General features: G+C 51.9%; 1 protein-coding gene across 1 annotated transcript; it reads right to left on the bottom strand.

Moving 5' to 3' along the window:
- Positions 1 to 407: 407 nt before the first annotated feature.
- VIL1 (villin 1) lies at positions 408 to 24,057 on the bottom strand. Its single transcript, XM_040986407.1, has 19 exons — positions 23,983 to 24,057; positions 23,602 to 23,676; positions 22,361 to 22,557; positions 20,309 to 20,417; positions 20,069 to 20,179; positions 18,993 to 19,195; positions 18,800 to 18,878; positions 17,598 to 17,696; positions 16,880 to 17,033; positions 16,404 to 16,504; positions 16,172 to 16,309; positions 15,435 to 15,593; positions 13,343 to 13,525; positions 12,502 to 12,647; positions 11,469 to 11,613; positions 10,823 to 11,011; positions 8,810 to 8,878; positions 7,647 to 7,787; positions 408 to 636 (listed from the first exon to the last, which is right to left on the bottom strand). Exons 1-19 carry the CDS (start codon positions 24,055 to 24,057, stop codon positions 523 to 525), a joined length of 2,487 nt encoding a protein of 828 aa, XP_040842341.1. The 3' UTR covers positions 408 to 522.
- Positions 24,058 to 25,639: the final 1,582 nt, after the last annotated feature.

The following is a 25,639-nucleotide window of genomic DNA, read 5'->3' as shown; positions in this document are numbered from 1 at the left end:
AGCATTGTGGAACCTGCAGAGAGGGCAATTCTCCAGGCCATTTAACTGTCCCTCAAAAAAGAAGTCCGCTTTCATTGGCTACATGAAGGAGATGCGTGTGAGAAGGAGAAGCTGTTATCCTGGGGAGAATGTATAATGGCAAGCTGCTTCCACCCACCTGCGATGGACAACAGCACGTCATGATAGAGAAGCAGCTAGGGTGGTGCCTCACAATTCATGTTGCTCATGAAAGACAGGAACACTCAAGTAGGGTAGTTAAAAGTGGTGCAACACCCCAGCATAGAAACCAGCAACCGCCTTCCTGAGGGCTTCAGGGGGACCACAGGCTCCTTGTGGATGCATCATCTTTGTAAAGGAATTTGGAGATTACTAAGCAAAAATACCATTGCCAGGCTGCTCACAAGTACAACTTCAAACTTCATTAACCAGCAAAGGACTGATTGCAGTAATAAAAACAGGGAAGTGCTGACAGTGTTGGGAGTGTGGGTAGGCTTGCTTTACAACCACAGTTCCTCCTGCTGCTCAAAACAGTCCTCTTTCTTTCTTGAGGTTTTGTTGCTTCCATCGAGGCAGGGCCGAGAAGGCAACTGGAGACATCCCAAAGGCTCTAGTGAAGTCTTCCACAGACAGGTGCTCCTGGAAGATGAAAGAGCAGAAGCAAAGTCACTCCTCCCCAACATCTGGGCTGGTGGGTCAGGAGTGTGGCATGGAACCTATGCAATGACCAGCAGAGGCCCGCAGCTGTTTGAGGGCCAGGAAAGGTGTGGAGAGGAGACTGTCACCTGTGCTTCCTGGGGGTTGGTCCCCTGTTAGTAAAAAAAAGGGAGATGATCAATTGAGCCCCTTCTATTTCTATCAGGGTCAAGTTCACATTAGCCCTAAAATGAGAATTGAAATATTGGACTTGGCTTGGTTAAGGAGTCACTTCTCTTCCCAGGCCTTCATCTTTCCTCTCATAAAATGAAAGAAATTTTGTAAGGGCCAACTTTTGCTTCCTTATAGGAGAATGAAAATGTAGCATGAATGGGTGTGAGGATGGGCCCGGCACCGTGGCCTAGCAGCTAAAGTCCTCGCGTTGACCGCACCGGGATCCCATATGGGCGCCAGTTCTAATCTCGGCAGCCCCACTTCCCATCCAGCTCCCTGCTTGTGACCTGGGAAAGTAGTCGAGGACGGCCCAAACCTTTGGGACCCTGCACCCACGTGGGAGACCCGGAAGAGGTTCCTGGATCCTGACTTGGATCGGCATAGCATCAGCCGTTGCAGTCACTTGGGGAGTGAATCATCGGATGAAAGATCCTCTCTGTCTCTCCTCTCTGTATATCTGACTTTCCAATAAATAAATAAATCTTAAAAAAAAAAACAAAAACTAAAAAAAAAAGAAAAGAAAGGGTGTGAGGAACCTGCTGTTTAGTTCGTCTTCACTTAAGCAGTGAGACCATGCCTGGCCCACAAAATAAGCAAATGATATGCAAGGTCCTGCTATCACAGGAGACAGGATCCTTCTAGAAGAGCTTGTCACCCTGAGCAGCAGTCTCACTCCTGGGCCCTTCTCTGTTTTGGATCAAGTTGGATGGGTGCCAAGCATGACAGGGCAAGTGCTAATGTAGCTTACTGGCACTGCTGTGCGCTTCAACACGGGGCATGCGATAGGAACAGCCAGCCCTCCGGGCCATGGTGAATGGTTTTTTTCCCAGATTGCCTCTGTTGAGCTGGGACTTGTTTTGTTTTTTTCCGCTAAAGAGTACAAGACATCTCCATCCCATATAGAAGTGCCTGGCTGGGTTCAGTCCCCAGCTGCTCTTGACCCAGGGAGGCATCCCATGATGGTTCAGGTGGCTGGGTTCCTGCGACCCACATGGTAGACTGGAATGAGCTCCTAACCCGCAGTCTCAGCCTCAGCCCAGCCTTGGCCATCACTGGGCTTGGAGGTGTGAACCAGCAGACACGAGCTCAACCTGTGTCGGTATTAGTCCTATCAACTCCAACTCAGCTTCTTGCCGATTGTTTCTGAAGAGCATACAATGGCTCCAGTGCTTACACTCCTGTCACCCTCCATCAAGAGGGACTTCAGGGACCCAGCGGAGTGGCCTAGCGGCTAAAGTCCTCGCCTTGAACACACCAGGATCCTATATGATTCGAATCCCGGCAGCTCCACTTCCCATCCAGCTCCCTGCTTGTGTCCTGGGAAAGTTGTCGAGAACTGCCCAAAGCCTTGGGACCCTGCACCCGCGTGGGAGACCCGGAAGAGCTCCTGGCTCCTGGCTTTGGATCGGTGCAGCACCAGCCATTGCAGCCACTTGGGGAGTGAATCATCGGATGGAAGATCTTCCTCTCTGTATATCTGACTTTACAATAAAAATAAAGTAAGTCTTTTTTTTTTTTAAAAAAAAAAAGGGGGGGGGCGGGGCGCAGATTTTAGAATCCTGGCTTCACCTGGCGCAGCCCTATTGCAGGCATCTGGGGAGTGAACCGGAGGGTGGAATCCACTCATTCATGTTTTCTCTTCCCCCTCCACACTCTCTTGCTGTTCGAAGTCAATGAAACCAGACATTTCTTTAAGGGCTTTCACTTAAAAATAAAAAAAGTATAGGAACTATTTGCATACCATTTACATTGTATAGCTATTGTAAGCTAGAAATGATTTAAAATATATAGGAAGATGTGTAGGTTCTTTGCCAATACATTTCCTATAATGGACTTAGACATTTTTTAACTTCAGGGTTCCTGGAACCAGTCTCCTATGAATACCAAGGAAGAACTGTATTAATCTTTTCTTAAGTATAAAGATGTTACTTGAGGGCCCAGTGCGATAGCATAGTGGCTAAATCCTCACTTTGAATGCACCAGGATCTCATATGGAGGGTGCCGGCTCTAATCCCGGCAGCCCCACTTCCCATCCAGCTCCCTGCTTGTGGCCTGGGAAAGCAGTCAAGGACGGACGGCCCAAAGCCTTGGGACACTATACCCGCGTGGGAGACCTGGAGGAAGCTCCTGGCTCCTGGCTCCTTTGCACCGGCCATTGCAGCCACTTGGGGAGTGAATCTTTGGACAGATCTTTCTCTCTGTCTATCCTCTCTGTATATCTGACTTTCCAATAAAAAGAAATACATGTTTAAAAATAAAATAAACCAAAGAGCTTCATCCCTCATCCCTCGTGGCTTCCCAGTCAGAAGGTAATGTTAAACTTCAGCCATCATTTACATTCCAGTGTGAAAAACAGCAGCCGGAAACTATGGTCACACTTTTCCCCCACCCCGGATCCTTCCCACCCTGATCAACACTGTAAACATCAAAAACAAAGATAGTATTTTTAAAATACCAGCTGGATGACTTCATAAGAACAGGCCTTGCTTAGAGATGGCTGGGAGAGCGCAAGGTACAACTGAGGTGGAGGAAGGATTCTGAGAGAAGTTAAAGGTCAAAGAACAAACACGGTCACGTTTTGGCTGGTTATTGTGAATAGAAAACAAATGATGACAAATGACTGGTTTCTCTCTTCCTGTGAATGATCTAGAAGATTAGATAGCACAATTTCATCTTTTTACTAGACCTGGGAGTCTACTTTTCTAGGCCTTGGCTATCTTCCCTGATAAGATTAGGCCAAGACCTTTGTTCTGCTGATGGCAGTGCCCTCAGGGTACACTCAGGACAGTCCCTCCCAGCACCTGCAGACACCAGGAGGTGGATGGGATGGGGCTGAACCCAGGGCTTCCCTGACACACTTTTTTTTCCCCCTCTGAGCTGTTGCGCTAAAGTGAAGCTGCCCTGGGCAGCATTTTTCCTGACTGCGGACAGCTTGAGATCGAGTAATTTGCTGATCGTCACACCTGCTCAGGTAGGTCTGCTGTCCCTGTTGTCCAACCTGTTCCCACCTGCCTCCCGCCCCACCCCCGCGACCACCCTGGGGCATTCTCTCCTGAAGGCTGATGGGAACTAGATGCTGGGAGCCTTCCCCACTCCCAGCCCTGTTCCTAAATAAAACAGTAAATATGAATGGCTTAGGCATTATTGGGTGAAGGAGAGCTGCTGGACCCCAAGTTTATCTGTAGCCAACCCCCCTAGGTTGTCACAGCTGTGGCTGCCGCATCCCATCTCCTCTACAGGTGACTCTAGGGTGTCAGGATTGCTGGACTCTGACCTCCCCCTAGGGGGCTAGATAGCTGAGACTGCCCATCCCAATGGACTTGTATCTTTCCATTGACCCTGCTCTTGAACCTTGCGGTCCTGCCAGCTGATTGCCAGCCTCACCCACGGCCACATCCGCCTCTCTGGTTTACTCATCAGTGCTCAAACACTTAGATTGCTTTCTTTCTTGCTGCTCACGGTCAGACCCTGTCCCCGCCCCACTCTGGTCACTGACTCACCTTCTAAGTCTGCAAAGCTGACTTCTAAGGTGGGCCCACTTAACACTGAACTCCAGCTCTCCTCTGAGAATGCATGCTGGCTATCTTCATGATCAAAATTCAGCCAAAGACAACTGCAGTTTAGTTTTTGTTTTTTAAAAACTCAGCTGCCGGGCCCGGCATGATAGTATAGTAGTTAAAGTCCTCGCCTTGCACGCGCCAGGATCCCAAATGGTCACCGGTTCTAACACCAGCAGCCCCGCTTCCCATCCAGCTCCCTGCTTGTGACCTGGGAGATCACTGGAGGATGGCCCAATGCCTTGGGACCTGCGTGGGAGACCCAGAAGAGCTCCTGGCTTCGGATTGGCTTGGCTCCAGCCATTTCGGCCACTTGGGGAGTGGACCATCGGAAGGAGGCTCTTCCTCTCTGTCTCTCCTCCTCTCTGTATACCTGACTTTGCATTAAAAATAAATAAATCTTAAAAAAAAAAGAAAAGAAAAAACCACTCAGCTGCCTTCAGGCAGTTCTAGCTTAATGGACTTGTCTTCATTCTGTCAATTTAAAATAAGCCTAGGGCTGGCATAATTGCTCAACTGACTCATCTTCTACCTGCAAGTGCCCATATCCTATATGAGGTACTGGTTTGGTCCCAGCTACTCCACTTCTGACTCAGCTCTTTGCTTGTGACCTGAGAAAGCAGATGGAGAATTGCTCAGATCCTTGGACTGCTGCACTTATGTGGGACACAAGGAAGAAGTTCCTGGCTCCTGACTTTGGATCAGCTCAGCTCCAGCCATTGAGGCAATTTGGGAAGTGAACCAGGAGATGGAAGATCTTTCTCTGTCTCTCCTCTCTATAAATCTTACTTTCTAATAAAATAAATCTGGAAAAAAAAAAAGCTGCAGCTGAAAAGAAGCCACGTGTCCATCTTCTGTCTCAGTAGCATCATTTGCCTCAGCCCCTAGAAAGTTCTCCTTATACCTGGTTCTTGCTCTGGCTTTGCGACTAGCCAGTTAGGGTGTTAGCTAAGTCACTTCTGCCTGCAGACACCAGCTGTTCTCAGCACTGAGCTGAGCTTTCCTTTGTAGAGCACATTCTGTGGACCAAAGAAGGGTTGGCTAAAGTTCAGCACTTGCACTGGGACTGTCCCAGTGTCAGAGTGAAGACAGGACACTCCAATCTCCTCACAGATGGGAGAACCTGGGAGGGCACACATGGCAGTGCCCTCTAAGATATAAGGGTTAAACAGCTCTAGGAGGGGCCGGTGCTGTGGCATAGTGTGGTAAAGTAACCGTCTCTGATAGTGCATCCCATATGGGCACTGGTTCAAGTCCCAGCTGCTCCATTTCCAATCCAGCTCCCTGCTAAAGTGCCTGGAAAAGCAGCAGAGGTGGCCTCAAGTCCTTAAGCTCCTGCAAGGGAGACCCAGAAGAATCTAGGCACCTGGCTTTTGAGTGGCCCAGCCCTGACTGTTGCAGCCATTTCGGGAATGGAGCAGTAGATAGAAGATCTGTCTCTCCCGCTATGATTCTGCCTTTCAAAAAATAAATAAATAAATAACCCTTAGTAATAAAAAAAAAAAAAACTGAAAGAATGCAATTATACTCTTTACAGACCTCTGTCTTCTGTAGCTTATCTCAGTGGAAGGACTTCTAACTCTTCTACAGAGCATATTTGCTCTCCTCTTAGCTCCCTTGGCTAACTGTGCAGTCTACACTGATCACTGGTTGCTAACAAGCACTCCCTGCTGTCCTCACTCCCTAGGGGACCCGCACCAGCCCGGCCAGTGCAGCTGCCAGAGGCCAGTGCAGCTGCCAGAGGCCAGTGCAGCTGCCAGAGGCCCCGTGGGTCCTTGGCTCTGCTGCAGGGTGTCTCCAAGCTGCCTGCTCACCGGACAGTTGTCACAAGCTCCATGTTTCCCAAGTGCCTCCAGTCCATGAAGGTCCCTCTCCAGGTGGCCTGACTGAGGCTTTTCTACCCCAGAGAGCAGTGGTTTTCCTTTCTCACACTCTTGAGAAAGGAAAACATGAGCCATTGACTTTGTCTCCTACGTGTTCTCTAAGTCACTTCTTCCTCACCTCCTCCTTCTTCACTACCGCCTGTTCCAAACCATCCAGCTCCCTGCTACTGCACCTAGGGAAGCTGCAGAGAATGTTGCATCCATGTGGGAGACCCGGAAGACACACCTGGCTCCTGGCTGTAGACTCGCCCATCTCCAGCCATTGCAGCTGTTTAGGGAATGAACTAGCAAAGACATCATGTTCTCTATCTTTATGTAACTCTACATTTCAAATACTTTTTTTAAAGTTCGACTGTAAAGCCACAGAAGATGGCCCAAGTGCTTGGAGCTGGGGCTCTGTCACCATGCAGGAGACCTAAATGGAGTTCAGGCTCCTGGCTCTGACCTGGCCCGGGCCTGGCTGTGCCGGCCATTTGAGAGTGAACCAGTGGATGGGCGATCTCTGCCTTCCAACTCTGTAACCCTTTCAAATAAGTAAAAACATATATATTTATAATTTTATATAATATATAAAATATTTATTTATATATTATATATATTTTTTTATTTTAAGAAAGAAAGAAATGTAGATGTGGGACAGGCATATGGCACAGTGGTTGGGATACCCACATCTCATAGAGGAGTTTCTGGTTACAATCCCAGCAATCTGTTCATGTACACCATGAGTTGGGGACAGCAGGTGGTAGAGGCTCAAGGACTTGAGTCCCTGCCACCTGCACGGGACACCTAGACAGAGTTCTGGGCTCTTTGCTTAGGGTTGACCTGTCTCTTATTGACATTTGGGGAGTGGTTTTCTCTGTGTCTTGCTCTCACTACATCTTTCAAATAAAACCTAAAAAAAATACGCAAGTCAGTCACTGTTTTGATCCTAAATGGTGTCTTTGTGCTTGTCGGATGACAAGGCAGTCCCCAGCATGGCAGGCAGTGCACTGCCCAGCTGGGCCCCTGTACCTTTGCCAGCTCTCCACAGTATTGCCACCCTGGCCCCTCCAACTTTGACAGTTCAGCCCCATCTTCCCCATCCTTTATCTCTGATGCACCCAGTCACCTGCTTAGCCTCTGTAATGCCTTCCACAGCACTCATCACCACTGATACTTGATAATGTTTTCATTGGGTGTGTCTGATCTAGCCCCACACCCCACCCCTGCAAATTATCAGCTGTCAGGAGTTCAACACCAGGGCCTGTCTTATTCACCACGATAGGACATGATCCAAGGTGGTCAGGCTGTGCAAGCCAATACAACAGCCACATCTCTGGCCTGGTGGCGTCTGACCCACCTCCTTCCTGCTGGGGTCCACCCCTTCGGGGAGCTCTTCCACAGGCTTGTTCACCAGCTGTTCCAGCGGGAAGATGGGCAGAGGTCCAGAACTAAAGCTGGTGGTGGCGGTAAACATTTCCACTTGTGGGTTTGTGACCTCCTAGGCGACAGACAGAGACCCAAGGTTATCACTTCAGTTGGTGCATATCTACCTCCCAACTGCCTTCCTCTTGGATGCTGGCGTTAACTCCAAGATGTTCCCAGAGCCCATTACACTTCACCACGCACGCACATGCGTGCGCGCACACACACACACACACACACACACACACACACACACACACTGCTGTGAACGCCACATGCTAGATTAGGGAAATCCAGCCAACCCAAGCCAGTGGGACCAAGCTGACCTGTTTAGTTCAATGACTCATTAACTTCCCCCATGGCGTCCCCCAACCCAGGGAGTTGGAGATCTCCTCTGGGCATTGATGACCCTCGTTCTCTTTATCTACTGAGAGATTGCCATCCAGAAGTCCACTTAACTTTAATTTATCTGTTTATAGCCGAGCACTGTCAGTGCCTTTCAGAAGGGTTTATTGAGTGCTACCTGCAGGTCCTCGCCCAGTGGGCGGAGGAGCCGCATGTGTCATTTCTTGATTATCCCAATGGACTGTTGAAGTCTGCAGAGTTGGCACTGCCCTGTGTCCTCAGGAAGCCTGTGAAGCTCTCGAAAGAAAAAGCTTCCATTGCACATTCACATGGCCCAAGCCTATAGCTTACACACACGTTTCTGGCAACTAACTGGAAAATCAAGTTCTACCCAGAGAGGGAGCCCCAATAGCAAACACTCCATAGGCAAGTCATTTCTCAACGCAGACTCCGGGGACCAACAGCCTGGAACCCCCTGTGACGTGCAGCTTCCCGGGAGTCAAGCCCATGTCTGCAGGTCCGGATCTTTGGGTGAGGAGCCTGAGAATTTGCATTCTCACGGGCTCCTCTCCTCCCCTCTCCCTTGTCCCTGCGTCATCCATGCCCTCACTGGGTACCACTGAGCTTGAGAACAGAGCCTGGGGTGGGGTGGGGAAGGAAAGCTCAGGCTCCTGGTGTTTGTTAGGGATGTCCCCAGTCCCCTCTCTTCCCCAACCCTGCACCCAGGCCACAGCAAGGCTTTGCCACACTTACTGCAGTAATCTGGCTCCAGTCACCAGACTGCCCAAGCTCTGTCTTCAGTTCCTCATAGGATTTGGTATTCTGTGTAAACGTAAATAACATACCTATGGAACTGTGTCACATAATACAATGTTATTAATTTTTAAAAAAACTAAATAACATATCAGACATTCTGCATGGCCAGGAAGTGGGAAAGATGGGTGGGTGGGAAGAAAAGCTTCCTTCCGGGACTCCAAGAGAATGCTGCGGTGGGAGGAGCAGAAGATGGGAGGAGAACCCCCAGCACTGGGGATGGTAACCAATCAGAAAACAGTAGGACAGCCTGTTTATCTGTCCCTGCTCCATACAACCTGGGACATCAGCTTTTCTCACCCCCAGAGATCAACATAAGCAGTGAGAACCCTGCTGGGGCCTGCAGTCCCCCCACCACCACTGGAGAGGCGAGGGGGCAGAACGCACATGGCTTGGAGGCAGACACAGAGCTCCCTGGATTATGCTACCTGCTACCCCAGTGCAGGAGGCTAGACAAGCAGCTGCACCATGCTCCACGCGAGCCGGCCAGCCCAGGAAATCACTGGCAGAGAGGTTGGCATTGGGTGGGACTCAGGGACCTGGAGATCTTTTTCTTTCTTTCTTTCTTTCTTTTTTTTTTTTTTTTTTGTAAGATTTCATTTTATTTTTATTGGAAAGTCAGATATACAGAGAGGAGGAGAGACAGACAGGAAGATCTTCTGTCTGATGATTCACTCCTCAAGTTTCCACTATGGCCAGAGCTGAGCCGATCCAAAGCCAGGAGCCACGAACCTCTTCTGAGTCTCCCACACAGCCGCAGGATCCCAAGGCTTTGGCCTGTCCTCAACTGCTTTCCCAGCCAGAGATAGGGAGCTGCATGGGGAGCAGGGCTGCCGGGATTAGAACCAGTGCAAATATAGAATCCCGGCGTGTGTGACACAAGGACTTTAGCAGTTAGGCTACCATGCTGGGCCCAAGGAGATGATCTTATATCTAGATTTGACTTTGTCCCCCAAACAAAACAACCCATCAAACACAGGATTGGGGAAAAACCAAAATTAAAAAAACAATTTGAGGAAACAAAGCTCTTTGTTCCCTGAATTCCCCTGCTATGCCAATTAGAGCAGCTGCAGCTGTGGTCAGGTCCTGCCTGCATACCTTTGCCCGAGAGTGCCTGCCCTCTGCTTCCACAGAAAGCATGCTATGGTGGCCCAACGCACTGTGCTTGGATCAGGACTACACACATAGCCTATGTTGCTCAATTTAATGCCATGCCATCACGTATCCTTTCAAACCAACACCAAGAATCCATCAATTACCTTCTAGAAGCTTCTGCAGAACTGGCTATATCAACTTAAGCTTCTGCCTGCAGCACCAGCATCCCATATAGACACAAGTTCAAGTCCTGGCTGCTCCACTTTCCATCTAGCACCTTACTAATGGGAAAAAAGCAGCAGAGAATGTCCCAAGCACTTAGGCCCCTGTACCCACATGGGAGACCAGAAGACGTTCCTGGCTTTAGATTGGCCCAGCTCAGTCAGTTCTGGCCATTTGGGGAGTGAACTAGGTGGAAGATTTCTCTCTCCCTTTCTTTCCCTCTCATTCTTGCTCTATAACTCTTTCGAGTATAAGTAAATAAAATAAATAATTTTTAAAAAATTATTTCTAAAAAAGTTTCTGCTCTGACATGAATGGTCTTGTCTGGCTCCATGTGGCCATGGCACATTTAAACCATGGTTAGGGAGGAATTCCATTTTGAATTATGCTAAATGAAACGGAAATTGTCAGTGCCACTCTAATGGATAATACCAGAAGCTTGGGGCGAAACCAATACAGGCAAGGCCCAGGAGCTGCATTAGTTCTGAGACCCCGGCTTCCCTCCCCTTTTCCCTCCCCTTCCCCTCCTCAGAGGACTGAATGGGCTTGGTTTTGCTGCCCTCAGCTGCCCTCCCCCATCAATAACTCCTGCCCAAATCACTCAGTCATGTGCCCCAGCAGGGCGCAGCCACTCACACTCCATTTGAAGGGATCCCAGGCCAGGAACCAGCCCGTGAATGTGGGCGGCTCATTGCCCTGCTTCACCACGATGATGGGGGTGCCCAGGTCACGGCCGCTGGGGTGGGTCTTGAGGTACTCCTGCACGGTGGTGGCAGCTGCCTTCTTTTCCTCCTCGTTGGCATGCTTCCCTATCCAGAAGAAGACCTGGGAAAAGCACCCCCAACACACACGCATTCATTCCTTGCTGTCCTCCCAGACCTGTAGATGCACAGTGGCAGAGCCCTGCTGACCCAGCCACTGCCTGAGCCAAACAGCCTCACTCATGGACATCCCACTGGCCTTGACTTTGCACACGGGAGAAGAGAAAGTTGGATCAATGCTTTCTGTAAACATGCAACTCCCAGCCTCTTGCAAGCTTAAAAACACTCCTGCTGATGGGAACCAAGGAGGATGTTGGGAAGCAGCCCTGCACACAGCTTCTTCTCCCCTCTCCCCCGTCTTTCCTTCTCGGGCTCCTGGGATTCCCGGGGAGAAGGTGCAGCAGGATCTGAAAACACACCAACATGCACCTGCCCACAAAGCCACTTGGTCTCAGCTGAGGAATGCAGAGCTGGGGCGGGGGGTGTCGGGGGGCACAGGTCCCTGGCCCTGGATCCTGTACCTGGTCCCAGACATCCAGCAGGAACACGTCATCCTCTTCAAGGTCGTCCTGGGTGAAATCGGGGATCTCCGTGGCCAAGAAGCGCCCGGTTTGGTTGGAGCATTCAAAAAGCCGCGGGGCAATGGCCAGGTTTTCCTCCTGCAGCCTGCAGGGAGTACAGGAGAAACCATGTGGGGAGGAGGGCAGCATGGGGCGAGGAGACCACAGATTCCCCAGGGCTCTCACCGGCAAGGGTCTCCCCCACCAAATGTTCTGCCTCCCCTCTGTGTTCATCTGGAGGATAAAATCCAGAAACAAATCCCTTCTAGGGAGGTCTTCCATAGCTCTGTGTCTTCCGGTCACTGCCCTCTCCCTCCTTTCTGCTGGCTAGCCCTTTGGCTTTCAACTTTATGGGGTGGGGGGAGGGGCAAAGTGGCAGATCACAGAGATCTTCAGAAAAATTATCTGGGAGGCCAGTGTCCTGGTGTAATTGGCTAAGATTCAGCCTGAAGTGCCGGCATCCCATATGGGTACCAGTTTGAGTCCCAACTGCTCCACTTTCAATCCAGTTCCCTGCTAATGTTTCTGAGAAAGCAATGCAGGATGACCAAAGTGCTTAGGCCTCTGTACCCATGTAGGAGCTCCAGAAGAAGCTTTAGCCTCCAGGCTTTGAACCAGCCCAGCTCTGGCCATTGCAGTCATTTGGGGAGTGAACTCACAAAAACAAACATCTAGAAGTAGGTTATGACCGTCACTCCTCAGGCCTGCACCTGCAGCTAGGGGCAGAGATTCGGCTCTGGAACTTCCTTCCTGAAAGGCATATGGGCCCAGCCCTCTCCTGAGCTGCCTCCCCTATTAACTCTCTTTATCACAGAAACACACCCACCAGGCCCTACGCATGGCATGGTCAGAGGCACAGGCACGGGGCATGGACACGGCTGGCCCTATTGCCCTGGTAGCCCAGCTCACAGTCCTCAGCCCTGGGGACAGAGAGGAGATGCACAGTGGCTAGTCAGCCCTGGGGGATGTTGGGGCACAGGAATTCCAAATTTACCTCTTGGAGTTGGCATAGGGGGCCTTCCCGCCCAGGGCCATCCAGAAGTTGGCTGGCTCCTGCCCTTCCACTACCACCTGCTTCTCCGTCCGCGCGATGGTATCAGCAACTGTCTTGGCCATCTCCCGTTCATCCCCGCTACAGCCCTGGAAAAAGTAGGGTGTTGTGGGGGATGGGCTGTGCTGGGTGAGGCAGTGACCACCGCCACCTCTGTCCTTGACACATTCAGAGGAGAGCACAGATGGGAGAGTCTACATCCCTTCATCCTTATGGAGATGAAGGAAGAGGAATAGGGAAGAGAGAGAGAGAACAAGTCCTGACATAAAGACAGACCTACACAGGGACGGACAAAGGTGCCAGAGACTAAAAGGACACAATGGGCCCAGCACAGTGGCCTAGCAGCTAAAGTCCTCGCCTTGAATGCGCCAGGATCCCATATGGGCGCCGGTTCTAATTCCAGCAGCTCCAGCTCCCTGCCTGTAGCCTGGGAAAGCAGTCAAGGACAGCCCAAAGCCATGGAACCCTGCACCCGCATGGGAGACCACAAAGAGCTCCTGGCTCCTGGCTTGGATCAGCTCAGCACCGGCCATTGCCGTCACTTGAGGAGTGAATCATCAGACGGAAGATCTTTGTCTCTCCTCCTCTCTCTATATATCTGATTTTTCAATAAAAATAAATAAATCTTTTAAAAGAAAAACAAAAAGGACACAAGACACAGATGGGGATGCAGAAGCTCAAAATCCACCAGTAGTCAGAGGTAGGGTGGAGGAAGGGTGCCAGACAGACAGTTCTGGCAGAGGCCCTGGAGTCTGCCCAGGGGCTCAGGGCACTGGGGACCCACCTTCCCACACCACAGGTAGCAGCAGGATGGGGTCTTGAGGATGAAGACATCATTGGAGTTGAGAGATGCAGCCCGGGCTGGCACTTCGAAGGCTTTGGTGTTGTTGTCGCTTGTTCCCCGGACCTGGAACAGCCGTGTGGAAGGCGCAGGCTCCAGGTTGTTGCTGTCCCGGGAGCTGCCTCCCTGGGGGTGTGGAGAGAAGACAGGGAGACAGAGCAGGAGTGACTTAATGAAGCAGACAGACTGCCAGCAGAGGGTGCAGGGAGAAGCAGAGAGGAGGACGTTTTGCCTCCTCCCTCTGCTCTCCAGCTGAGCCATCGCCTGCTGATCTTGGCAAAACTTCCCTCAGCCTTTGGTGATTCCCCGCCAACGCCAACGGAGGGCCAAGCTCCTCCAAACTCCTTTCCACCGTGAACTCTCGCCTGATTCCCGGAGGACTGCAAGCATGCTCCGCTGAGAGCTCAACCTTATTTCCGGCACAGAACTACAGTGCTCTATGGTGCTAGCTGACAGTACTCAGCGAGCTGGCAAGCAGTGTTCGCATGCCTTGTTCTCTCGCCTGTGTAGGACTGTGTAGGGGCTGCATCCACAAACACAACTAACCATGGCTCAGGAATATGCTGGGAGCGGGCATTTAGGTTTTTGTTTTGTTTTGTTTTGTTTTGTTTTTAAGTACAGAGAAAGATCTTCCATTCGTCTGCTGGTTCATTCTCCAAATGGTTGCACTAGCCAGAGCTGGGCTGCTCTGAAGCCAATAGCCTGGTGCTTCCTCTGGGTCTCCCACATGAGTCCAGAAGGGGTCCAAGAACTTGGATCATCTGCCATTGCTTTCCCATGTTATTAGCAAAAAGTCAAATCAAAAGTGAAACTGCCAGGACTTAAACCAGTGCCTATATGGGGGGGGGGAGGGGAGTGTCAGCACCATAGGCAGAGGCCTAACGTACTACACCACAGCACTGGGCTCCTAATTTCTTGTTACTGCAGACTCTTGGAGGAGGCAGCAGTGATGGCTGAGGTAAGTGGGTTCCTGCCCACGTGGCAGACCTCAACGTAGATTGAGAGTTTGTCTCCTAGCTTCAGCCTGGCCCAGCTCTGGCAGCCATTGTTGGCTCTGAGAGGAACACCAGCAGATGGACGCTCATGTACTTTCTCACTGTGTGCCTCACTGCCTCTCAGATCAAAAGATAAACTCCAGGGGGAAAATAAAACTGTATTTGTTTTGAACACATGCAGCCTTTTTTTTCTTCTCGTTATCTCCAAACAATATCCTAGAACAAGCATTCACCTGGCACTTACATTCTATCGGGTATTATAAGCCATTCATTCTCCCTGAAGGAGCCAGTGCTGGTGGTTAGGGTGGTGGTTACAACACTGCTTGGGATGCCCCGCATCCCGTACCACAGAAACTGGGTTTGAGTCTTGGCTCCTCTCCTTGTTCTAGTTTTCTATGAACATGTGCCAAGGAGAGCGGGTGACGGCTCAAGTGTGCCACCCACTTTGGAGACCTGGAAGGAAATCCGGGCTCCCAGCTTCAGCCTGGAGTAGTCCCTACTGTGGTGGGCATTTGGGGAGCAAACCAGCAGACGAGAGATCTCTCCTTTCTTCTTTCAAATAAATTAGATGAATATATATATGAATATATATGCGTACATATGTATATATATGTGTATGTATGAAAAAAGATGTATGTATGTTCTAGGCAAGTACTGTGCCACTTACATAAGGAATTTGAGTGCTCCCAGAGTTTGGTATCCATAGGAAGCACTGGAACCAATCCTCCAGGGAAACAGAGGGAGGTGGCTGCTTACTAGGTACTCAGCACATCACTTATTGCTTAATTGACTGCAGTCCAGGCAAATCAGCCCAAACCATTTGTTTTCATGCAGAGGATTCAGGGAGTTACGTGATGAGCACTTGTTATTTCAGGAGAAATGCAATAGCTGTTTCCATCCCCAAATGGACAGAGGTGATGGGGCCTTTAATGATATCCCTTGCCCATGAATAACTGGGCTTCTCCCAAGTCCCAACTATTCCCTTTCCCTTTCCAATCCCCTCCTGGATGCCCAGTTCCTCGTCATCATGCCAAGCGCACCTGGTAGACCACCATGCGTCCCTTGAAGATAGACATGAGGTGAGGTGGCTCCTTGCCCATGGTGACCCGGATCTGAACTGGTTCGTCATTGTACTTCTGGTCCAGGATGACAGCCTGATAGGCCGAGGCTGCAATCTCATCCTGGCTGGCCTGGTTGCCCTGGAGATGAGCAGGCAGGAAGTGGTGAGAGAGGAGAAGCCCTTAGCCTGAACAACTCCATCCCCAGTTTTGACCTGACCCCAAAATCAGCATTCCTTTCCGCCAGCCCTGCACTCCAGACATGGCCAAAAGCCCAGCTGTATCCCACACCTCCATTCTGATCCCAGTCCCAAACCCAGGGCTTTTCCAGTCCCCAGGCAAGGCCCAACACCAAATCTCCTCCAGTCCCTACTGTCCTCCCTCTTGGGGACACCATGGGCATCACAGCCCTCACTTCCAGCACCCAAGTCTCTCCCTTCTGCCTCACATCTGGACACAGATACCCCCAGGTGGAGCAGGTGCACAGCAGGTACAGAAGACAATGACACTTGGACAGTAGATTAAGAGGATCAAAAGGAAAGGAAAAGAGTCATAAATGAGGTGCCTCATGGGACCTCAGAGCCCCCAAGCAGTCCCCAGAGGAATCGGGTTGTCCCTGGAAGGGGTAGGCTGCCCATCCTCCAAAGTGTTCAATTCTGTGGATACAGCAGGGGAACAGCGGAGGGGAGCTGAGCTGGCCGGCACGGGTGGGGCCTGACCTGCCAGATGTAGAGCAGGTAGTGCTGCTTCTCGCCAATCAGGTAGGTGTAGAGCAGCAGGTAGCAGTCGCCCCCGAAGAAATGGCCCAGCCACCTGGACTCCACAGGCACCAGCTCCAGATTCTCAATGCGCCACACCTGGGATCAGGATCAGGTCAGCGTGAGGACCAAGATGGTAGGGGAGCTTCCGTCCCCTCTCCAGCCAGCAGGGTCCTTCTCCTAGCCCACCTACCTGCACCTCCCCACTCCCGTCATCCACCATCTTCTGCTGGGCGGCCACCTGAGGCTGGACGTGCATGGAGGTGGCATCAAACTTCACCTGTTCCACCTTAGCTGGAAGATGGTGGGTAGGAGCATGGGGTAGAATATCATGAGCCCAACTATCATTAGTTGAGGTCCTCCTCCTTGTTCTCACCACAGCCTTGAGTGATGGCTACAATTCTTAGACCCATTTTATGGATGAGAAAAACCGAGGCTAGACTTTCAGTGGCTTACCCAAGCCCACACAGACAGCTGCAGAGCCATATTACAGAATGCTATCTCCTTGCCCCTAAGGCTGAAGAGGGACAAGTACAAGGCTCTAGCCTGAGACCACCCTGACCCCTAGAACACTTGGGCTTCCAGCATGGAAACAAAACACCCCTGGCCTTTGTTCGGCACTTCCCTTCCTGCACCCACCCCGGCCCAGAGCTTCAGCGCAATCCTCACCCACAGAGCCCACAGTGTGGGTTTTGCCCAGGCCCGAGGTCTGGTTGGGCAACGTCCACTTCTGGAAGAGCTGCTGGAAGATGGCTGACTCGGCCCCGTCATTCTGCACCTCCACCTGTGTGCTTGCTGGGTACTGCTTGGCTTTGATGAAGTTCTGGGTTGGGGGAGGCAGCAGGGAGAGGGGATCCCTTGAGGCTCTGTCCTTGCCCTCTGTCCCCAGCCCCAATACTGACCGCCTGCCCCAAACTCGAATCCAAACCCACTTCCAAGGGTGACTTCCAACCAAACCCTACTGTGACCCCAAGTCAAGCTCAAGCCTCACTGAGACCTCAGCCCTAACTTTAAACCTCAACCCCGTAATCAGAAATCAGACCTGGCCTGACCCCACCACAGCTCCAAACCACGTGCCACGCCCAGCTCTTGTTCCATCGCAGAGCCCAGGCCAACCCTGACAATAGCCCCGCTACCCTCCTTAGGAAGGCCACTTCCTGTTTCCTTCTGGTGTCCTAAACCCACGCATGAGTGCAGGCAACTGAGAGCCACACCCTGGGCAGGCCCTGCTGGGATCCTGGCATGCAAAGACACTCCACCCCTCCCTCAGTGCAGGCCAGGCCAGCACCCGGCCCAGCCCCTCTCCTTGCCTTCCTGACCTCCATCAGGTGCTACGCCCTGGCCACATCTACCTGCCCTCCCCGTGCTGCTTCAAGCCCCTCCTTACCAGTGCCTGGTTCATGGCCTCCTTCCTCTCCTGGGCGTTGGCATTCTTCCCCCTCCACACAAAGATCTTCAGGCCTGCTTGGTCCAGGATATAACAATCCTGGAGTCAGAGAGAGAGAGAGAGACTCAGGGGAGAGCCTCATGGTGTTGGGTGCTAGGGTAGCGACAGGCACAAAAATGTCCTTCTAGGGGGCAGATGCCTGGTGCCCATGGGACCTCTACACCCCAGACTGGAAATGCCAGGCTTGGGGTCCAATTCCAGCAGGTAGTTGCTCAAGCGTTTGGCTCCTTAATACACATGTAGGAGACCTCAGTTTTGAATTCTAGCTAAGTGTCTCTCACACCTTGTCCTTCTCTGCCGTTCAGATAGATTTAAGCTTTTTTGCTTTGATTTGCTTTTTTGTGTGTTTTGGGGTTTTTTTTATTCTATAAATTTTTTAAATAAAAAAGTAAGTCCTGGCCCAGCAATGTGGTATAGCACAGTAAGCCTTCACCTGTAGCACTCAAATATGGGAATATGGGTGCCAGTTGGAGTTCTTGCTGCTCTACTTCCTATCCAGCTCTTTGCTATGACGTAGAAAAGCAGTAAATGACAGCCCAAGTGCTTGGGTCCTTGCACCTGTGTGAGAGACTCAGCATAAGCTCCTTGCTCCTAGCTTCAAGTTGTAGCAATTTGGAGGGTGAATGAATGATCTCTCTGGTCTTTCTCTTCCTCTCTGTACCTCTGCCTTTCAAATAAAAGCCCATCATTTAAAAAAATAAGTCTTGGGGTGGGGGATTTTGACACAGTAAGTTAAGTCATCACTTGGGATGCCAGCATCCCAAACAATGCCTGGCCTGAAGTCCCAGCTACTCTGTCTGAGCCAGCTTCCTGCTAATGAAAGTGCCTGGCAGGGCGGCAGATGATGGCCCAGTCCTTCAGTTCCTACCCACATGGGGAGACCCGGATGAATGAATCTTTAAAAAGCAATAAAGACATATAGTGACACAGTGAACCTTTGAGTATAATGCAAATTTAAAAGTAGGTTATCTCAGACCAAAAAAATAAACTGAGAAAGCACCTTGGAGGAAAAAAAAAAATCAATGAAGAGATCTTTAACAACAAGTCTCTCCTCTCCTGGAATTTCTCCTGCTTGGGGGAAAGGTGGACCCGCTGGCTTTGGGGTCCACCTTCCCGTCCCCTCCCCCACTCCATCCTCTCACCTCATGATTGAGAAGGTCCTGTGTGAGCGGCCGCGTGGCAATCTCCCTAACCACCATCTTCCCCTCCGCGTCAGACATACTACAGGACAAAGGCAAGGTAAGGTAAGGCACGGTGGGGCCCCTTGGTCAGGGCACCTCGCCCACCAAGAGGCCTCCTCCCCAGCGCCAGAGAAGACCCCAGCTGGATACTCACTGGTACAACTTGAGGGCAGCCTTGAGTGCTGGCTCCACCACCGAATCGGGCACAGCAGCCTTCAGCTCCCGGCGCTGGCCCAGCACGTGATTCATAATCTCCATCAGCTGAGGGGACGCGGCCTCATCCTCCCCATCTACCACACCCACGTAGGTTCGCCCACCCCTCTCCTGGTCTCGGATCTCCTTGGCCAGAGTCATGCCCTGTGGTAGGAAGGCATTGGTGACCCATGAAAGGCTGGCTGGGGACAAGGCAGTGCCTGCCATGCCCAGACCCAGGGCCCCACAGCAGCAGCAAGGGACCTGTCAGAAATATAGGTTTCCCCATGGACAGGAGGAGGACGGTGCTTGGGAGCTTCATTTGGTGATGGTGTTTATTGGCCTTGATCAAGAACTAGGATCTGCCTAACTGAACTGCCTTTTAATCCCCAGCACCAGCCACATACCTGTTGAGGCTGCTACCCATCCTGGCCTCAGAGCCTCTGCCCACCCAACTGGTGCACTTGTTTCTGTCTCCAGCCCAGCCCAGGGCTCTCGTTTTAGCTGGACTCTCCATTTTCCCCCAATCTGTAGCTTTTTGGTGTTTTACATCTCAGAAAAGAAGACACTGCCAAGTTCCAAAGTTCTTGGACCCAGTGGGCAGCTCTGGATACCACTCATGCCTACCTCCCGGCCCCTCTTATCTGACACACGTGAGGAAGTCCCATAGGTGCCATCTTCCCTAGGGCCACCTGCCATAACCATGTACCTAGTCTCTTTCTCTTGTCTCTCTCCCCTACCAGACAGCAGCTGCAGGCCTGAGTGTAGTGAGGAGGCTCTCCGCTGTTTCACGTCACCCCTGCATCCCCCAGCCAGGGCACAGGCTCTGCCCCACCCACCCACCTTCACTCCACTTTCCTGGGTGAACCCCAAGACACACACAGCACCCCACTCCGCCTGCCCCATAGAGATAACTTCAAGCACAGCACCCCAAGAGCCAAGAGGAGATAAGCATGGGAACACGGGCACCGGTCAAAAATCTGGTCAGTTTGACTATGAGGCAGAGCAGGTAGCGGAGAGGCACCTGCGCAGGCGTACCCTGAGTCTCTCCATGCGGTTGCTCTCTGGCCCATTCCACTGGATGATGAGCTTCCCCAGATCCAGCAGGAAAACATCCCCGCGGTTGAAACTCTTCCAGGACATCTCCACCTAGGGGGCAAGTAGGTCAGGGGAAACCCAGACCCCAATCAGAGTCCATCTCTTGGCTGCCTCTCCCTGTCCCCCATGGCTGCTTGGTTCCTGCCTTCTACCCCAGCACCCCCAGGGAATCTGTCCTACCTCTCCGGCCACCACGTTCCTCTTGCCCTTGACATGTAGCAGCCGACGGACATCGTAGGAGTTGGTCTCCACCTGCTTCAGGCCGGAAGCCACGCCCCCTTTCTGGATGCTGAGAGGAAAAGAGAGCTGAGCCTAAACATGGACTGGCAGGTGTGCAAGACCCCTAAGTCCCCAGGTCCTGGCTGCCTGGCTGCCTCTAGGGTTAGCTGAGGGCAATCTGGGACCCAGTCAACCTAAGGAGACACTTAGAGTTGAACTTAAAGGAAGAGGTCATTGTCAGGCTCCAGCAAGGGCCAGGGCAGCTTGTCTAATAATAGTAAGAGCCTCCTTAAAGACTGCACCCTAGGGACAGTGGCGCTGTAAACTAATCCTCCATATATGTCTCCAGCAATCTATATGGGCACTGGGCAACCCATATGGGCATCAATTCATGTCCCAGTTTCTCTGCTTTCCATCCAGTACCCTACTAATGGCCTAAAAAAGTAGCAGAGAATGGTCCAAGTGCTTGGGCCCCCGCACCCACTTGAGAGACCCAGAGGAAGCTCCTGGCTCCTGGCTTTAGATCTGCTAAGCTCTGGCTGTTTGGACCATTTGAGCAATGAACAAGCAGATTAAAGATCTCTCTCTCTATATATATATATATAAGTCTGCCTTTCAAATGAAAATACATAAATCTATTTTTACAAATCTGCATCCTGGGCCCGGCAGTGTGGCCTAATGGCAAAGTCCTCCCCTTGAACGCTCGGGATCCCATATAGGCACCGGTTCTAATGCCGGCAGCTTCACTTCCCATCCAGCTCCCTGCTTGTGACCTGGGAAAGCAGTCGAGGACAGCCCAGTGCTTTGGGACCCTGCACCTGCGTGGGAGACCTGGAGGAGGTTCCTGGCTCCTGGCTCCGGATTGGCATAGCACCAGCCATTACGCTCACTTGGGGAGTGAATCTTCGGATGGAAGATCTTCCTCTCTATCTCTCCTCCTCTCTGTATATCTGACTTTGTAATAAAAATAAATAAATCTTTTTTTTAAAAAAATCTGCATCCCTAGACTCTTCCTTGCCTTACGCAGATCCTACCAGAGCAAGGAGCCTGCACAGATGGGCGTATGGTAACATAAAATCTAACAAAGGGGCAAGAAGGGCTGGGGACCTGTGAATAAAGTCAGGGCCCTGAGGGTGAAGGCAAAGATTTGCAGTAGAAGAAAAAGAGGGAAAGGCACAATTCAAACATCCCAAGCGGTGCATGGCTGCTGTGGCATGGAAAAAGGAGAGGGATACAAATGGGAGGGGTGGGGACTGCGGCAGCTCAGAGTAGGCAGTTTCCATGAGCAAGGCCAGTAGGCCAGAACCACAGAATCTTCCAGAAAGGCCAGTAATGTGGAGAGAGAAGAGAGCAACTACTTGCCTGCTGGCCAGAGTAGGGCTTGAAAGTGCTGCTTCGAAAGTGACCTTTAGCACTGAGCTGTGGTCCAGGACACGCAAGCAATAGCTAACGGCCTCAGGGCCTGGCCAGGGTCAAGCAGAGAGCCGCAGCAGAAAGGTGCAGGAGGAGAGAAGTGATAGAAGGGTCACTAGAAGGGGCTTGCGCTGTGGATTCCATAGGGATGCCGGTTTGAATCCCAGCTGGTTCGCATCTGGTCCAGCTCCCTGCTAAGCCACCTAGCAAAACAGCAGAGGAGGGCCAACCCAAAGGCTCAGGCCCTGCACCCACATGGGAGGCAGGGAAGGAGCTCCAGGCGTATGGCTTTGGCTTTGCTCAACCCCAACTGTCACAGCCATTTGGGGAATGAACCAGCAGATGGAAGAATTTCTTTTTCTCTGTCTCTCTCTTTCTCTGTAACTCAACCTTTCAAATAAATAAATCATTTTTTTAAAAAAGTGTCCCCAGAAGTCCATGTGGGGCCCATTTTACACACTACTCCAAACTTTGGGCTCCCTCCTGGGGCCCTGATCACCTCCACGACGCTTTCTGGCCCCCAAGTGTGGTGTTCCTGCCCCTGTAGCCTGTGTGCACCCTGCCTCCCCGACCCCCTCGCCCGTCCCCAGGCCTCCTTACACAAGGCCCTGCTTGAAGTAGCTTCGGAAGGTCTCACTCTCATTGCCCTGGACCTCGCGGTGCTGGACAGCCTTGCCCTTCAGGTAGTCATCTATCTGTGTGGTGTAGATGGCCGCCGCCCCCTGCTCGTCCTGGGATGAGGCCTGGCCGATCCAGAAGTGGATGTCATAGGACAGGTTGTTGCCTGTCTTGTGGGTCTAGGGAGAGAGGACAACCAGGACACTGACATGCTGGACTCCTGTGGCCCCCTTTTTACGCTGCACAGCCTCTCACACGTGGGGCCTGGGTCGCAGGAGATACATGCCGTGGGCTGGCAGCCAGGGACCTCTCTAACCCACAGCAGTGCCTTCCCCTCTATGCCCTTCCCTGCCTCATCTCAGACAGGGATGAGGCTTGGACCACGCCGGTGTTTCCCAAGCAGATGCATGAGGCCTGTGAGGAAACCAGGAAATGCTGCCGAGTCCCCCTTCGGGATGCATGGGGCAGGCCCAATGTGAAGACACTCAAGTGCTTACTGTAAGATGGAACGGTATATGCCCATCCTCTTGGTTGCTACATAGCTTATAAAACTGAACAGCACTGAACTGAATACATGTTACACTCCCAACATTCATTATAATGTTACACTGTCTGGTTACAATGACAGGGGTAAGTCTGGGCGTAGGCATCTTGTGCACCAGCTGCTTGAGATAACTGCATCCTGTATCACAGCATCTGAGCTTGAGTCCCGGCTCCACTTCCAGTTCCAACTTCCTGCCAAGGCAAACTCTGGGAGGCAGCAGGTGATGGCTCACCTGGTTAGGTCCCTGCCACCCATGTGGGAGACTCAGTTGGGATTCCAAGCTTCTGGCTTCAGCCTACTCTAGCCCTGGCTGTGGTGGCAAGTTGAGGGGTGAAAAAGTAGATGGAAGATCTTTCTCTGTCTCTTCCCTTGTATCCTCTTTGCTCCATCTTCCCAAGAAATAAAAAGTGCAGGTGGTACCAGGGTATACTGAAACCAGGAAGGTACTAAGAGGGTGACTAGAGATTTGGGAAGCATGGACTTGAGTGACAGTGACATCGTGCCAGCTCAGACAGTCCCCAGGGAAGAAGGTCACCTCTCCTGAGAGCAGCTCAGGGACAGGAAAGGCCTCTGAAGTTCCATTCCTGAGTTGTGCAGAGCTACCTCAAGGGGGCACACCCTCAGCTTCCTGGGCACCCCCACCCTCAATCTGCAGTCTGCCCCCACAGGCCCAACTCACTGCCAGGACCACGTAGCAGTCTCCATCGTAGAAGCTCCCAAAGGTGTTGGAAGGAACAGGCACCATCTGCATGGCCTAAGGAGAGGAGGGGGCACAGGGGTTGCCTGGGAGCATCCAGACCCAGGAGGAAGAGAGCGGGGGAAGCCGGTGGGGAGGATGCATGGGGTGGGGGCCAAGAAAGGGAATCCAAGGCCAAGGTGAAAAGGAGAGAAAAGGGAGAGGGAGAAAAGAAGCCTGCAGCAGGGGTGTTGCAGTCAGCGGTGGGGGGGGGGGGGGGGGTGTTAGGGGCAGCAGGGAGGAGAGCGGGAGAAGGGAGGGCTGGCATGCTGCAAATGATGGGTACTCCTGCTCTGTCCCCCTCCAGCCCCGCCCAGAGCTCACCTCAATCCTCCATATCCGGATGCCTGGGGTGGTGACATTGAGAGAGTTTTTCACTTGTGTGCTTAGTTCAGTCATGATGGCGGGTGAGCCTAGGGCAGAAAGCAGGCGTGTGGGAGCAAGAGCCAAGTTGCTGGGAGTGTCCCAGCTTTGGGGACTGCTCTTCCAGCCCAGGTACCTGGAGAATCCAACAGTGCCCTGAGGCTACAGGCTGGGGGCGGGGCAAGGTGGCCTGGGGAGCTGCCCCTTCCCCTGACACTGGGCTCTTACTGGATTTGGCCTCCCACTGTCCTACCTGGCTCTGCTCCAGACCCACTCACACCCCCGAGCCCATCACCCCTGGAAGAAAGCCCTGGCAGTCAAGGCCCTTCTTCAGCCCCACATTCTCTTTGTAAGCATGTTCACCCAAAGTCATGCTTGATGAACAAAATATCACCTGTGAAGCAGAGGCAGCTTGGGGGGGTGAAGCTGCCCACCTCCCCTTCCAAAGGGGCACAGGGGTTGCCAGGGAACCCAGCTGAGGGGTCAACACACAGCTCTGGCTCCTGATGCTCATCCAGCCCCTGAGGAGCAGTGATGATGGCTCAAGTGCTTGGATTGCTGCCACCTGCATGGGAGACCTAGACTGAGTGCCCATCTTGCAGCTCCAGCTTGGCCATGGCAGGTATTTGGAGGAAAAAACAGCAGGTGGGATTTCTCTCTCTCTCTCTCACACACACACACACACACATATTCTCTCTCACACACATATTCTCTCTCTTCTCAAATGTATTATTATTATTTTTAATATAAAGAAGCTAGACATAGGGGCCGGAGCTATGATGAAGCGAGCTAAGCCTTCATCTGCCACACCAGCATTCCATAATGGACACCGGCTTGAATCTTAGCCTTTCCACTTCTGGTCTAAGTCCCTGCTTATGGCCTGGGAAAGCAGTAAAGGATAGCCCAAGTTCCTAGGCTCCTGTTCTCATAAGGAAAATTCAGAATAAGCTCCTGGCTCCTGGCTTTGGATCATCCCAGTTCTGGCCATAGCAGCCATCTGGGGAGTGAACCAGCAGATAGATCTCTCTCTTTCCTCCTTTCTCCATATTTCTACATTTCCAATAAAAATAAACGAGTCTTAAAAAAAGAAAAAAAAAACATGTGCAGCCATGTTCTGTTTTTCCCTGGTTCCCCACCAATACCCCTTAACCTCCTTCTGGGGGTCTACAAAATGGAGCAATTTCTGCTTGCTCAGTGCCAAAGCCCTGGGCCAGCATCCTGTGCTGGGTGGATGAATGGATGGAGAGAGAGAGTAGATGGGGGCAGGGGGAGGAAGGTGGAATGAATGAATGAATAAGGGAATGAATGAATGAATGAGGGAATGAGTGCACCTGTGGCTGGGAGGCACCCTGCTCCCACTGAGCTGGAAGAAACCTGCCCTTGCCTGCAGCTGACACCCCCCCCCCCTTGCACTGCAGCCCCGCAGCTGCCAGCTGCATGCCAGCTCATCAGCATCACCTGGGAGCACTCACAAATGCCTGGTGCCTGTCCCAGGGATTCTGAATTAATTAGGCCTGGGGAGGTGGGGGGGGGGCTGTTAAAAGTCCCCAGGGATTATGACCTGAATGAAAGCAAGGAGAGCCACTTGTCCCCTGCTCTGGGGCCCTTCCCTGTAAGG

The sequence above is a fragment of the Ochotona curzoniae genome, unplaced genomic scaffold (genome assembly GCF_017591425.1).
Source record: "Ochotona curzoniae isolate NIBS_2020 unplaced genomic scaffold, NIBS_Ocur_1.0 contig_4514, whole genome shotgun sequence".
Classification (NCBI taxonomy): Eukaryota; Metazoa; Chordata; class Mammalia; order Lagomorpha; family Ochotonidae; genus Ochotona; species Ochotona curzoniae.
The sequence above is the reverse complement of the archived record's forward strand: the minus strand, read 5'-3'. Positions and strand labels throughout refer to the sequence as shown.

Bases quoted from the DNA above. Each gene is read 5' to 3' on its own strand.
- VIL1 (XM_040986407.1), bottom strand. From the start codon at position 24,057: ATGACTGAACTAAGCACACAAGTGAAAAACTCTCTCAATGTCACCACC. The intron at 22,558-23,601 runs GTGAGTTGGGCC...CTCTCTCCCTAG, and splicing joins ACTGCTACGTGGTCCTGGCA to ACCCACAAGACAGGCAACAA. The intron at 15,594-16,171 runs GTCAGGCCCCAC...GCTCATCTCCAG, and splicing joins ACCTGCTCTACATCTGGCAG to GGCAACCAGGCCAGCCAGGA.